At 32.6% G+C, this 14,866-nt stretch overlaps 3 protein-coding genes across 5 annotated transcripts; all 3 read left to right on the forward strand.

Moving 5' to 3' along the window:
* The first annotated feature begins 829 nt into the window (after positions 1-829).
* Positions 830-3,432, forward strand: LOC140804035 (inorganic phosphate transporter 1-4-like). 3 transcript variants are annotated; one of them, XM_073159900.1, is made up of 2 exons: positions 830-929; positions 1,717-3,432. In XM_073159900.1, the coding sequence occupies exon 2, from the start codon at positions 1,745-1,747 to the stop codon at positions 3,347-3,349; it is 1,605 nt and encodes a 534-aa protein (XP_073016001.1). In that variant the 5' UTR covers positions 830-929; positions 1,717-1,744; the 3' UTR covers positions 3,350-3,432. The 3 variants fall into 3 exon arrangements, with proteins under 3 accessions (XP_073016001.1, XP_073016002.1, XP_073016003.1); XM_073159901.1 differs by having other exon boundaries at positions 842-929; positions 1,706-3,432; XM_073159902.1 differs by lacking the exon at positions 830-929 and adding an exon at positions 977-1,046 and having other exon boundaries at positions 1,736-3,432.
* Positions 3,433-5,212: 1,780 nt separating this feature from the next.
* On the forward strand, positions 5,213-7,178 carry LOC140803541 (uncharacterized). Its single transcript, XM_073159450.1, has 6 exons — positions 5,213-5,370; positions 5,436-5,530; positions 5,621-5,721; positions 6,056-6,125; positions 6,707-6,750; positions 6,897-7,178. The coding sequence occupies exons 1-6, from the start codon at positions 5,358-5,360 to the stop codon at positions 6,991-6,993; spliced, it is 420 nt and encodes a 139-aa protein (XP_073015551.1). The 5' UTR covers positions 5,213-5,357; the 3' UTR covers positions 6,994-7,178.
* Positions 7,179-13,070: 5,892 nt separating this feature from the next.
* On the forward strand, positions 13,071-14,493 carry LOC140803542 (transcription factor MYB30-like). Its single transcript, XM_073159451.1, has 3 exons — positions 13,071-13,343; positions 13,443-13,572; positions 13,728-14,493. The coding sequence occupies exons 1-3, from the start codon at positions 13,211-13,213 to the stop codon at positions 14,197-14,199; spliced, it is 735 nt and encodes a 244-aa protein (XP_073015552.1). The 5' UTR covers positions 13,071-13,210; the 3' UTR covers positions 14,200-14,493.
* The last annotated feature ends 373 nt before the right edge of the window (positions 14,494-14,866 follow it).

Genomic DNA, 14,866 nt, shown 5'->3' on the forward strand with positions numbered 1-14,866 from the left:
ACAGATCTCTTATTTGGGTCACCCATGAAAAAGTATTACTTTTTATGCTAAGAGTATTACTTTTTATTGTGAATATGGGTAGGATTGACTCGTATCACAGATTATGATCCGTGAGACGGTCTCACATGAGACTCACTCTTTTATCAAATATCAATTTTCACCTTCCAAATTAATTTGATGAAATGATACTTAATTTTGTAAGATCCAATATATTGACTCGCAATTATTGTGGAAAAATCTAGGCAAACTAAAACGTGCCAAGAAAAATTTCTTGGTCAAAAGTTGTTATAATGTGGAATAAGTATTGTGATCTTTCCCAACATACAATTATGTAAATAACATTAAATTTTATGATTATGTGCTTTAATAAATATTACACACAAACTATAGAAAATAGAACGTGTAATATTTATCAACTTTAGCCTTAAAAATAAAACCTTCTTCTTCATATAACCATTATAACCCTTTATCAGTGTTTTTGTTCTAATTATATTTTTATAATTAACTGATTTTGATATATAATAATCATATATCACATCATATAAAAAAAAAATTCAAGTATTAATCCCAAAAAAAAAAAAAATTCGTTAGATATTTTTTTTTGACATAACTTCGTTACATAAATTTTATTAATGAATTGTTATAATAAAATATGTCTCAAGTCAACTGGTGATGATTTTGTGATTATTATTATTATAATATAAATGATTTTTTTTTTTTGTATGAGGATACCCGAAAAAGCAGGGAATATTCCGGCAGAAGATCCCAGGGGGTTTGAGTTTCCTCCGCTGTATAAATACCCCCAACCTCTCCGTATTCATTTCACCTCCAAACACTTTTACAACTACAAAACCGTACAATAAAAAACATTATCTAATTCAAGAATACTGTTCCTCCATCCACTCCTCTTTTCCTTCACAAATAATAAGGTAATTAAATTAATGGTAATTGTTGTTAGTTTTGTAGTACTATTGAAATTTCTTTGTTAATTTGTTATTAATCACTTTTAGTTTCTGGGTTTTGAACGTTGGAATTATATTGCGTACGTACGTATTTGTTTGCTGTATGTTACAAGTATTGACCGATTTTATTTATTTTGTGTTTTATCTGACATCGCCATATTTTTGTCGGGTTGTATTCATGGGATCTTATGTTTGTTTTCTTGTTCCATGCAAAGGTGGTCGACTCTGATTTATATAAACATATATATATAATATATGTGTATAAATTATATATAACAGTCTTCGATCTGATTTCTTTTGTTTAAAATATATAATTTCAAGATTTAAGATCCCAATCTTTTCTTGTTCATTGATTTTCATGGAGGATGGAACGAATTAAACAAATGTTGTAATTTGGAAATATTATACGTAAATTCTGGGAAATTTTTTAAAAGAAAATTCGAGGAACAAACCTTTGAATCGATTTGGAAATTGATTTATTATTCGTGAATCAATGAATCCGATCCAGATTTGCTACGAGAAAATTTGGAGAAGACATGATATGATCATTAAATTTCGAGAAAAAATAGGTAACAGATGCCAACCAAATGAACAAATTATACTCCTTAAAAGTAGGTGATTGCTTATGCTGTATTTATCTTCAGTTAATCTGATTTAATTCTCTTTTTTCCCCAAGATTCTATAAAATTAATCGTCATTTAAATATTTTTCAGAGCGATATGTTTGATTTGTGCTGCCGTTAGTTTTGTTGCAGAAAGAAATACGCTGTAAAGAGAAGAACAATGTCCGGGGACAACTTGAAAGTGCTGAACGCTCTCGATGTAGCCAAGACACAATGGTACCATTTCACCGCAATCATCATTGCGGGAATGGGATTTTTCACCGACGCATACGATCTCTTCTGCATATCACTCGTCACCAAAATGCTCGGCCGCATATACTACCACGTTGAGGGATCGCCGAAGCCAGGAACCCTGCCGCCGAATGTATCTGCAGCCGTTAATGGCGTTGCCCTCTGCGGAACGTTAGCAGGACAGCTCTTCTTCGGCTGGCTTGGCGACAAACTGGGACGGAAAAAGGTCTACGGAGTCACGCTCATGCTCATGTGCCTTTGCTCCGTTGCGTCGGGCCTTTCTTTCGGGAGCAGCGCGAAATCCGTAATGACTACTCTGTGCTTCTTCAGATTCTGGCTAGGTTTCGGTATTGGTGGAGATTACCCTTTGTCGGCCACCATCATGTCCGAGTATGCTAACAAGAAAACTCGGGGGGCCTTTATTGCCGCGGTGTTTGCTATGCAGGGATTTGGGATTCTAGCAGGAGGGATATTTGGTATGATTATTTCTACCGCGTTCGAGGCGAAATTCAAGGCACCGGCTTACGAGGTGGATCCGATTGCCTCCACGATTCCTCAGGCAGATTATGTTTGGAGAATTATTTTGATGGTCGGTGCAGTCCCTGCTTTGCTGACATTTTACTGGAGGCTGAAGATGCCCGAAACAGCCCGTTACACGGCCCTGGTGGCCAAGAACGCAAAACAGGCGGCTTCCGATATGTCTAAGGTGTTGCAGGTCGATATTGAGGCTGAGCAGCATAAGGTGGAGCAGATGGTGCAGCAGAAGGCGGCATACGGGTTGTTTTCGAAAGAATTTCTCCAACGCCATGGATTGCACTTGCTAGGAACAACAAGTACCTGGTTTTTGCTGGACATCGCTTTTTACAGCCAGAATCTGTTCCAGAAAGACATTTTCAGTGCCATTGGATGGATCCCTCCTGCTAAAACCATGAATGCAATTCAAGAAGTTTTCACCATTGCCCGGGCTCAAACTCTGATTGCCCTGTGCAGCACAGTCCCTGGTTACTGGGTAACAGTGGCGCTGATCGATGTAATTGGAAGATTCGCCATTCAAATAATCGGTTTCTTCTTCATGACGGTCTTCATGTTTGCTTTGGCGTTCCCTTACCACCACTGGACTCATCCAGATAACCGGATCGGGTTCGTGGCGATGTACTCTCTCACCTTCTTCTTCGCCAATTTCGGGCCAAACGCAACGACATTTGTCGTGCCAGCCGAGATTTTCCCAGCTAGATTGCGGTCGACGTGCCATGGGATATCAGCTGCATCTGGTAAATTGGGGGCCATAATCGGTGCTTTTGGGTTCTTGTACCTGGCACAGAACCAGGACCCGAAAAAGGCGGACGCCGGATATCCAGCTGGCATCGGGGTGAAGAATTCGCTGATCGTATTAGGCGTTGTCAATCTTTTAGGTTTGTTGTTCACTTTCTTGGTGCCGGAATCCAAAGGAAAGTCTCTGGAGGAGATGTCGGGGGAAAACGAGGACAGTAATGTGGAAGCTGGTAGCAGCAACAGGACAGCTCCCGTATCTTAAAATCGCCTCCTTGTTTCTCACTTTTTTCTTGTGTTGGATTTATATTGTTGTTGAATCTGAAATTGCAATGAGACTCCATCATCATCCACACATACACCAATCCACATCACAAAAACCGGAAATTGTATCCGGTCTAGAGAATAAACCACTTTCATGATAGAGACAAATGCATTTTTTGCAGGCAGATATTATGAACTTAGGACATACTATATTGTACTCATGAAACCAATATTACAATATCGGGTTTTAATTGGTAGAAATATATTTGCTATTTTATTTTTGGGTGAGTCTCATCTGACACCGTCTCACGGATCATACTTTGTGAGACGGGCCAACCTTACCCATATTCACAATAAAAAGTAATACTCTTAACATAAAAACTAATATTTTTTCATGGGTGACCCAAATAAGAGATCTGTCTCACAAATACGACCCGTGAGACCGTCTCACATAAGTTTTTGTCTTTTTTTTTTAACTTTAAAATTTAAAAAAAATGAATATAATGATAATTAATAACAAGCTAATTAATTAATAAAAACAAGAATTCTCAGAACTAATAGTATTACTTTTAATGAAAATAATAAGAAATACAATATTAACAATGGGAACTATACAATAAATTAAAGTAGATATTATGTGAAATTGCCCATCAGATATATATTCGCGAGAAACATAGCGAACCAATACATAAAGTTAATATTTTTGGCAAAAAAATAATAATATTTTTCATGTGTCAGGTCAGATAAGAGGTTTGTCGTGAAAAATTGGTATGTGATACGATCTCATATGAATTTTATGATAAATTAATATTAACAACAACAAAAAATAATATATTGACACAAAAAACTCATATGAGACCGCATCACTAATCAATTCTGTGATATGGATTTCCGACCCGACACAACTAATGAAAATATATTACTTCTAATACCAAAAGTATTAGTTTTCACGATATATATGAATCGAATCGACACTTTTCATGTATATAGACCTACGAAACCACCTCATGAGAGATATATTTACATATTAATGTCATTAAGGGTTGTCCAAGTTGGTGAAGTGACAAATCCATCAATTTGATTCTCTCTACCAATATTTTCTCGGGCTTGTTGCACAGAGTTTACCTAGCTAACATTGTTTTGCAAGCTACTGAGTTAGCTTGTGAGGTTTACATAACGTGTACTGAAAAATAAAGACGGTGAGTTATATCATTATAAAAATAAAATAAAAACATATAAACTTGTCAATTTTTCCATAAAAAAATCAAATCAATCGAACTTAAATAATATTTCAGTTAATATTTGAAATAACTTATTGTAAAAAAATAAATTTTATTTTAAAAATATAATATAAAACTGAATTTAATAAAAGTTAATAAAATATAGAAAAAAAACATTTATTTGATTTAAATGATTTCTTTATAAAATTATTCTAAATCAGACTGAATAAAGGAACCAATTTTTTTTTAAAAAAATAAAATCGAACCTTTAATAAAATTGGTCCGATTGTTTATTTTGATATAATACAAATTCACTCAACCTTAATTTCGCTAAAATTATCTTTATTAATCATTTCTATATCATTATCTTTAATACTTCTAAAATAATATTATTAATCATTTCACATTGTTTATTGTTATTTGTATTATTAATTTATTTCTTATATATAATCGTAATATAATTGATTCATTTACTATGCATATAAATAAATAATACCGGGGCCGGGAATTATAATTTTTTTATTTAATTATTTTACAAACCCAAAGTTAACCCTTTTCTTCAGTTTCCCCACATTTCATTGGGGTATTTTTTTTTAACCTCTATTTTTTTATTTTAAAAAAATGACGTCAGGTGTATTTACAAATTTCCCGGTTTCAAATCAGGGGTTTTACCTTCTGAACGACGACGTTCCTCGAGCGCCTCGCCCCGTTTCATGGTTTCTGGATCGCGCAGGGCAAGAACAAAAAAACTAATACGCCGTATCGCAACCCCTTTAATCTCGTAACAGCATGGATTATGAAGGTAAACCAACCATTTCAGCAACCCTTTCATGTTTATTTCCCAATCCTTTTGACCAATTTTCACAGGACAAAGAACTACTTCAAACCCTTCTGCGATGCTGACTGCCCTTTTGTGCAAGAGGGCCAAACTGCATGAAGAACTTCGGAATATAGAGAAACAGGTGAAATAATGGTTCGTTTCTATTATTTTTGTATGGTTGTACTTTATGTGATCATAAATTGTTTTTTTTTTCTTGGTTGTGATTCTGTAGGTATATGATATGGAGACGATTTATTTACAGGATCCAAGCCAATGTGGCAATGTTTTGAAAGGGTTTGAGGGGTTTTTGTCTTCCTCCAAGAATACTGCACTGTAATGATATTCTTGGCGTGCTCACCTTTCTTTGGTTTCTAGTTTTTATTCAGAAATATGCTGAAAAATGTGCGAGTGTGTGAAATGATACACCACCGTGTGCATTATACATAAGTTGTCTAAAAAATAATGCTAATTTTTTGCACCAATAATTGCTTCTCGAGTGTGTCTTGGATTCGATTCCCATTCAGCACATTTGATTTTTTAAAGTTTCTTTTATGTGTTCATTTCTGGTACTTGTTGCTTTTCTTGCATGTTCATAATAACTATGACCCAAGAATGATACAATGGTGTTCTTTACTACCTCTTTCTTTACATTTACATTACATTGCAGCTTGAAACGATCCCGGAAGTTTCAGCTTGAAGATAGGCTCTTTTCGTTATCTTCAGTCACTTCACCAGCTGTATGTCTTTTACTTATCTCAATCTTTTTTTCTTTTATATTCTGAATATTTTTTCTTATGGCTAGATCACATATTAGTGAGTACTTGATTGTTATTGGAAACTTGGGTTTCATTATTCTTACATATGAATGCTTTGCGGATACTTAAATTAAAACAGTAGGCTAGAGTTTTTCAGTTTATGATTTTGCTTCTTCTTTTGTACGGTATAGGTTTTGCAAGATACTCAAGACTTTAAAAACTGCATGATTTTCATGTATGTGTCACATGTGGATAATTTAATCGATGATGATTTACACGAATTGAAATTTCAGCTGGCCCTGAAATGAGGCATCATCAAATTTGAGATTAGCTACCATCAGTCCTTTCGATTCCTTATTTTATTTTTAATTTGTATGTGTTAAATCGATTTTGGTTATGGTTATTGAAGCTATCTTTTCTGTTCTCTCGACTGCTTCATTTATGTATTGCATGGAAGTATAGTTCTATAATTAGAATTGTTGTGACACTTGGTACTATTTTTTTTCCTCGAAAAGTAGTCATCTTGACATGATATGATTTTCGGTATTTACTCTGTGTATCAGGCCGAAGAAGTTGCACGGGATGGTGGTATAGCAGCCAATGGACCGTAAGTTTTCCTTTTTCTCATAGCTAGTTAGTTTATCCTCAGTTTTGATATATCTAGTGACTTTGTATCAGTCTGTCGAGGATACATTTCCCTTTAAACTACATTTTTAAAATGATATCTTAATCACGAGCCCGTACATTTGATAGGGGAAAACCAAAGAAAGGTAGAGGACCAAGAGAGGCAAAGAGAAAGCAATCGAGCGAAGTTGACTATGACTATGAAGAGGACGCTGATTTGATGTAGCCACCACCATTCCTTTTTTCGGCTGGAGTTTGCGCGTTTTCAGCTTTACGAGGTTTTTTGTGGTGGTGAAACAGCTATAATTTGCAGAAAATTCTCTTGTTTTGAAGAATACTTAGTCATATGTCATGTATATATAGATCTAATTTTGTTTCTTGTGCAAAGTTCATTTACTTTTTAAAACACTATCTAGTATTTCCGAATTTTTCGTCTTCACTGATGATGGTTCGCCATCATGCTTCTTCATTTGATTAGCGTGAGAAGGAAATGCAGCTTCTCGGTCCTTGTCTCACTCCTTTCTCCAAATTGTCTATTTTTACATGTCTACTACGGAGAATTTCATGTTTTAATATACCTAACAATGTATATTACGTATTCACTGTTTCTATCAGTGCATGGAATACCAATCATTATCTTCTTTCGGTCTGAGCATGACGGATGCCTTTGATGTAGATCTAGGATGATGGAAGCATGTTATTTTCTCTCAATCTGAGCAGACCCACCTCTTCTTCAATTCGAGGATCTTTTATTCCTAAAATGATTACCAAAAATACTAATATGTGATTGTAGTTACTTGTTGCATTTGTGGCACAAGCCGTTTTCCAGATTGCAGAAATTCTTGAGTTGAGTCAGCGGTGAACGAATATAAACCGATTGTTTTCATGATGGAACTTGCATCGTTTTTGTTGGAAAACTTGGACAATGTAGATCGACGTAGCATCGAACCATTCTTGAATGGGGTTATGGTTAAGTTGTCCTTTATCCGAAAGAAACACAGAAACACACTTCACAAAATCATTCTTTAAAAATATTTTCATTCGAGGTACCACCAAGTTTCCATGGGTATAAAGCGTGAGAATGTTATGGCTTGTTCCTTTAGTAATTAGAAGGATTCAAGATTATTCCAGACATCCACAATTAAAGCTCTATGGTTACGTTGATCGAACCATCATGGTTTCTTCTACTACGTTATACATATCGAATTTACTTTTTTATGATATTTAATATGTCGATCATAATTCATCATGTCATATGACTTCAAAATTGATGTTTCAAATGGTTTACAAGGGATTATAATTCACTCGAATAAACCATTTTTATAGAATAAGAATAAATACAAAACAGTTGTTATAAGAACTCATTGATCGGTTTCGCACGAGTCGAGCCGAGCCTTCGTCACGCTCGGTTTCGCTAATGATGGAAGTGGGTAGGCGGCACTCTTTGGTTTTAGTCTTTTAAGATGGTATCTATATCAATTCGCACACCAAGAGAAAAGAAATTAATAATCCATCCCCCTTTGATAAGCTTTACATAAAGTGAAAATTTTGTTCGTCAATCATCAAATCATGGATCTTAGTAAAGTACTAACTAAATAGAAATGTAACATAATTATCATTTGACTTGCTACCCTTTACAAAAGTTTTTTTAAAAAAAAAAGAACTTGTGATATATGCTAGGCAGATAATTTTTCAACAAGTCAATGATGTCTGAAAGTTGAAATTATGATTGCTAAACATGAATTAAGTCAAATTATCACGTGATTAATGAAATTAAAAAGTAGCATACCACCATATTAAAGGCCGCATGACATAATAAATAAGATATCTCTTTTTGATTTGGTTTCACTAAAATAGTAATTAATATGGATGAAGGTGATGCCTAATCTTAATTAGTGCTTCAAGAAAACGACCCTTTTCTTATCTATTCATAAAAGTGTCTAATTACTCTCGCGGCACTAATTTAATATTTTTAATAATAACTAAAAAAAGTTAGGGAGAGAAAATATAATTCCTAAACCGAAATTTATTTAAATAAATTTATGGTTTTTCCCTTGAATATTTAATTTTAATCGTATAAAAAGTATGAAAATGTTCATACTTGTTGATATTTTATTTATATGGCATGTGATCAAGAATAAGTGGGCGAATAATTATACAGTACTAGTTTCTATCCTTTCTCTCATTTTTGTGTTTTATATTATAATTTCAAGGTTCATGCATATGAGATATGATCGAGATTGGAAACTGGCAAATTGGACTGACGGGGAAACTTGCCTTTTGCCGATGGTAAAATCAATGCATAAATCGTACTGATTTAATTAAGTGGTAGTGATGGTTCATCATTTATGGATATTAATTACATAAACGAAATTAAATTATATCAAACATAATGTATAATTACTTTTGGCAGCCAACTGCAACAAAACCGTGCAAAGCTTATATTTCAAGGCAACGATTATTCTGCTAGAAAAACCGTTGAAATATGGTATTTCAGTTCTTGGATGAGTTACATCGTTATCGATCAATTATGTTTTTTTTTTTTAAATAAAATAACAAGTTGATCGGTTTCACAATTTATCTCTTAGTTAGGTCACACATTTGAATCATATTAATGCTAAGTTAAGATTGTACAATTATTAGAAATGAGATTTATGTTGGAGACAATATTAGAAGATCAATCAAGACATGAAGTTTAAATTCTCATATAGTTTTCACTGGCTATAATTTTTTATAAATCAACATAACAAACATGCGATACTACAATTTTTATCGTTTTCTACAAGACATGTGGCTACATGGATAAAAATTATTAGATATTCAATTTGAAAACATGAAGTTTTAGTTATATAATGTTTTTTATTTAGAGTAGGTATCTTATAATACTGTCTCACGGATCTTTATTCATGAAACAGATAAAAAAATACTCATGTTTACAATAAAAAAAAAATATTATTTTTGGCATACAAATTAATATTTTTTCATGGGTAGCCCAAATAAAATATTTTTATCTCAAAGTTAAAATTGGTCCTGGAACGTCTCACATGAGTTTTTGTATTTTTTTTCAATGTAATTTTTTGGGTTGGTGTTATTAGTTATGCCTTCATTAATTTTAAGCAGAAATATAGATTATCTTTGTTATTATCCCGTAAATCAACTAAATAAAAATTTTCTCCAATAGTATGTAAATTTATATTTAAGTTATAACTGTTTCAAAATAAGTTTGTGTAAATATTGGTTAAAGTAATATTTTTTATAATTATTTAAGTAGATTAATGTTTTTCCCATAATTTTTAGACAAATAATAAAATATAACATTTTCCATTCATAGGACTAGTGAGTAGTGACCCATTCCCCCCCACTCTCGATTGGGCATCCTTCTGTTACTTTGGACGAACATTATTTATTCAAAACAAAGCAATCACTTGAATTCTAGATTTCATCATTTTTTACTATATTAATATCAAAAGAAGCCACTCTATTTAAATGTTGATATTATGAATTAAGTTAATAAATTATAGTTTTACAAAAAAAAAAACTGCAAATATGATTTAAAAAATATTGTTACTTATATTTCACATAATCAAATATAATTTATAATATTATATTAAGTGAGAAAATCTTATTGCTAAGATAAAATTTGAATCTGAGTATCTGACCTTTTGTAATCACAAACTATATATACTCATCTAACTATGTCAAAATTAAGGAATGCACATCTTTGAATAAAATGAAACTGACAAAAACTACCATTGATTCACCTCAAGCGATATTACAATCAAGCTGAATAAAAACGATTAAATTACGCTAATACAAGATGAAATGGTTAGACAAGAACAAACAATTCGAGCTGCCAATATTAACCGATTTGATGCTCACTTACAAAAGTTCAAGTCTAAATCAAATTTCTCGCAGTATTTAACAGAACAAATCAGTTCGCAGACTTGATCTGACGAAATTCTCTGAAGATAACAGACAGTTATCTCCAAATATATTTCTAAAGTTGTCAGTCAGGACAATACGTAAGATTTGTTGATTACCTCTTTCAACTAATATCCAAAAAATTCAATCAACTGTTACTATTGTCGTTTGAGAAATATTATAATTATTGAGGATAATTTGGTTTTTAAGGATTTTTAAAAGGATCATATAAAATAAGTTGTGATAATGTAATTTTTTTTAAAACAACTTATAAGTTGTCAAACTTACAAGTTATTTCGTAGAGTTGTCAAACACTCTTTTAAAAATATATGTAGACGAATAACCGTATATGTAGCTAGAATATACAATACTCCAATTTTTTTTGTTAAAAAAAAGTTATGTATTTAAATTTAGAATCAACTTGCTGATCACCGATAACGAATAATAAATAAACGATATACACATTATTTGACTTTTCCGAATTTTCTGACCTTACTTTTGATAACGTTTCGAATTTTAAGAATATCGAATAATAAATAGTTCCAACTTCAACGTCAGCAGACACTACTTTTCCAAATTAAGAAATTGAATTCTTCAAATTTAAGGCATGGACTCTACTTTGGCTGCCGACTGTTCACGTGCACCTCTACTCCATTTATCGCTTAATTATTATTTTTAGTATTCCAATATGTTATAGATATTTTAGTTTTATGTAATAATTTTCTCTTCTATAGGATTAAAAAAATACTTACCACGACATTAGAATCATGAAATTGCTCTTCCATCATCAAAAGTTTATTCAGGAAAATATGAATTAAATAATTAAATCATAATAATGTGTTTATATATGTAATATATAGTATATTCACTCTGTATAGTCTTTTTTATAACTAATTTAATTTTAATTTAAATTAAGATCATACAACAATTATGAAAATTAATGATAGATTAAACTATGATTTTTGAATGCTGGTCATATCATAATTATAAAAAAATAGGAAGAAACTAAACGAAAATTTTGAAATAATTAATTTAAAAAAATCATGACACTAAGTCTATTATCTTTATTATGGAGAAACATAAGAAACTCAATTAATAACATATAAAATATTCCATTTAAAAAACTTATTGGCGGTTTAAATTAATAGAGATATTGTGAGGCCCAGGACCGAAGAGGGGCGAGGATTATTGCCGGTGTCATGAGATTGCACGGACAATGAGTGGCTCCTGACAAGCTTATAGACGGATATAACATGAATGAACCGATCTTACACCAGAAGGATATGGATTCCGAAATTGTTGAGGTATGAGACTGTGCAGTTGACTATGGCTTAACAGATTTGATATATATAATACTCATATAAAGAAGGTATATTTTCTTTTCGGTAGCTCATCACATAATAACTCCAAAGTTAAACGTGTTTGACTTGGAACAATTCTGAGATGTGTGATCCTATGATAAGTTTTATAGGTAGGTGTCTTTATATTTTTTTAATTGAAGTAGACATTAGGTGCGATGATCGATGAAAAACACTGAGTTTGATGTTAAAAGCTTACCAATTTTTTTTAACTATATGAAGGTATAGATATATGGCAAAAACTTATGTGAGACGGTCTCACGGGTCGTATTTGTGAGACAGATCTCTTATTTGGATCACCCATGAAAAAATATTACTTTTTTATACTAAGAGTATTACTTTCTATTGTGAATATGGGTAGGGTTGACCCGTCTCACAAATTATGATCCGTGAGACAGTCTCACAAATTATGATCCGTGAGACGGTCTCACATGAACCTCACTTTAGATAGATATGCTAACTAAGCAGTCATTTGTTTACTAGTTGCTCTTGGTACGAGATACGAGTATTTATATATTTTTTTTCGAAAATTTAGATATTATATAATGAGACTAAAAACCATAAAATAATTTTTAATAATTATTTGAAAATTTTTTGGTGTTACGTAATAGTTCATAAAAAATATATAATTATTTAAAATTTAAATAAGATAGTTTTGCGTGAGTAAATGTATGATAATTTAGCGTTTATAAAAAAATATTTATTAATAATAATATATTAGTGTGAATATAAAGGGTAAACATGGTATAACAATAAAGATAATTGGGTATAAAACATATATATATATATATATATATATATATATATATCATGGTATATATATATAGACACACACACACATGTATAATAATAATAATAATAATAATAAGTGGGTATAAAATAGTTTTTATAGAAAGAAATGGACGTCAAAAATCTTCTCGTGCATCTTTGACCACTCGGTACAATCATTTTCCTCGAAATTCTAGGCCCGAACTATGCATGATGTGGCCCATCGACATTCAAAGATATATATATATATATATATATAAACCACCGCACCTCCTCAAGTATTTCTCATCATCGAATACTTCGTAGACTGACTGTGCTTCAACTTCAAACACCTACCACAGCAAGAAGATAAGTAAATATACATATACATATAAATCAACTTGAAACTCGATCAATATGGGTCGGGCTCCCTGCTGTGAGAAAATGGGCTTGAAGAAGGGTCCGTGGACAGCCGAAGAAGACATCATTCTCGTCAATTTCATCAATAGGCACGGCCATGGCAATTGGCGGGCCCTTCCCAAACGAGCTGGTATTTGCCAATCTCTGACTCAGTAATTAGTTGTATTCATGAGATTATCGAGTTTTTTTTGTGGGGGATGAAATTTTCTTGGATTTATTTGTTGAGCAGGGCTTTTGAGGTGTGGTAAGAGCTGCCGGCTCCGGTGGATGAATTACTTGCGGCCCGATATTAAGAGAGGGAATTTCACAAGGGAAGAAGAGGAAACAATCATTAAATTGCATCAAGAATTGGGGAACAAGTGTGTACCTTATACATTTCTCTTTTCCATCGCACTTTTTTTATTTTTAATAATTAATAGATAAGCTTTCTTGTTCAATATTGCAAAAAAATTTACAATATAATGGTGAATATCTTAGAATCTAACGTGCATGTAACCTTATCTCGATTCTTCAGATGGTCAGTAATGGCAGCAAGATTACCGGGCCGCACAGACAACGAAATAAAAAATGTTTGGCATACCCACTTGAAAAAAAGGGTCGGGAGAAATCCCCGGTCTGATCCAAAACCCGAACGCCACTTCCCCATATCCGGATTCGATCCCAAGTCGGACAACGATTCACTGCCGAATTCTCCGGCACACTCATCCAGCGATACCTCGTCGGTGATCACCACGTACACCGCCGCTGACGCTGGCCATGATTGCATCACTGCCGACACGAACTTTCTGGAAATGGACGAAAGCTTCTGGTCGGAGGTCTTTTCTGCGAATGAATATTCGAGTGATCGAGCTAGTGATTTCTCCATTGGCAATAATGATTTGGAACTCCAATTCCGGATGGAGGAGAATTTGTTTGGTGGGGGGGTGAGCATAGATTTTTGGCTTGAATTGCTCAACGACGCAGAGGAGCTGACAGGATCACTTTAACCATTTGCTAGTCTTAGAACATTTTTGTTCCTTTTAGGCTCGAGCCTTTTCATCTGTTTCCTACGTGATGGGAAACATTTCCATACGTTTCTCACAGAAATTTGTGTGATTTTTGAAGCATTTCAAGATTCAAGAATTCTTATCATGCGACGTCTTAATTGATGCCCCTTAATTTTCATTTTTATTTTCACTTGATAAAATGTATGTCTTTTGTGTGGTCGATCTCACGTTTATTTTTTATGAGATAGATCAAATTTATTTATATTTATATTTAAAAAATAATATCTTTGGCTCGATGATTTTTTCGTGGATAATCCAAATAAGATATTTGTCTCATGAAATTGATTAATGATACTGTCTCTGGAGTTTTTGTGATTTTCCAATAGGGAACTAGTATATATGATGTAAATATTAAGTTGAATTTTACATTTTGGAAGGTCTCACGTGAGATTGATATATATTCATGAAATAGATCGACTCGATTTATATTTGGAGTATAAAATATTATTTTTGACATAAAATATTATTCATTGATTGAATCGTATGTAAGACTTGATGATTCATATTTGAGGTATAAAATAATAATTTTTTATATGTCAAATCGTATATAAGACGTGTTTTACAAAAATTTTGTGTTAAAAATGGAAGTCGAACATCGACAAAACAT

This window comes from Primulina eburnea, chromosome 10 (assembly GCF_022965805.1).
Source record: "Primulina eburnea isolate SZY01 chromosome 10, ASM2296580v1, whole genome shotgun sequence".
NCBI lineage: Eukaryota > Viridiplantae > Streptophyta > Magnoliopsida > Lamiales > Gesneriaceae > Primulina > Primulina eburnea.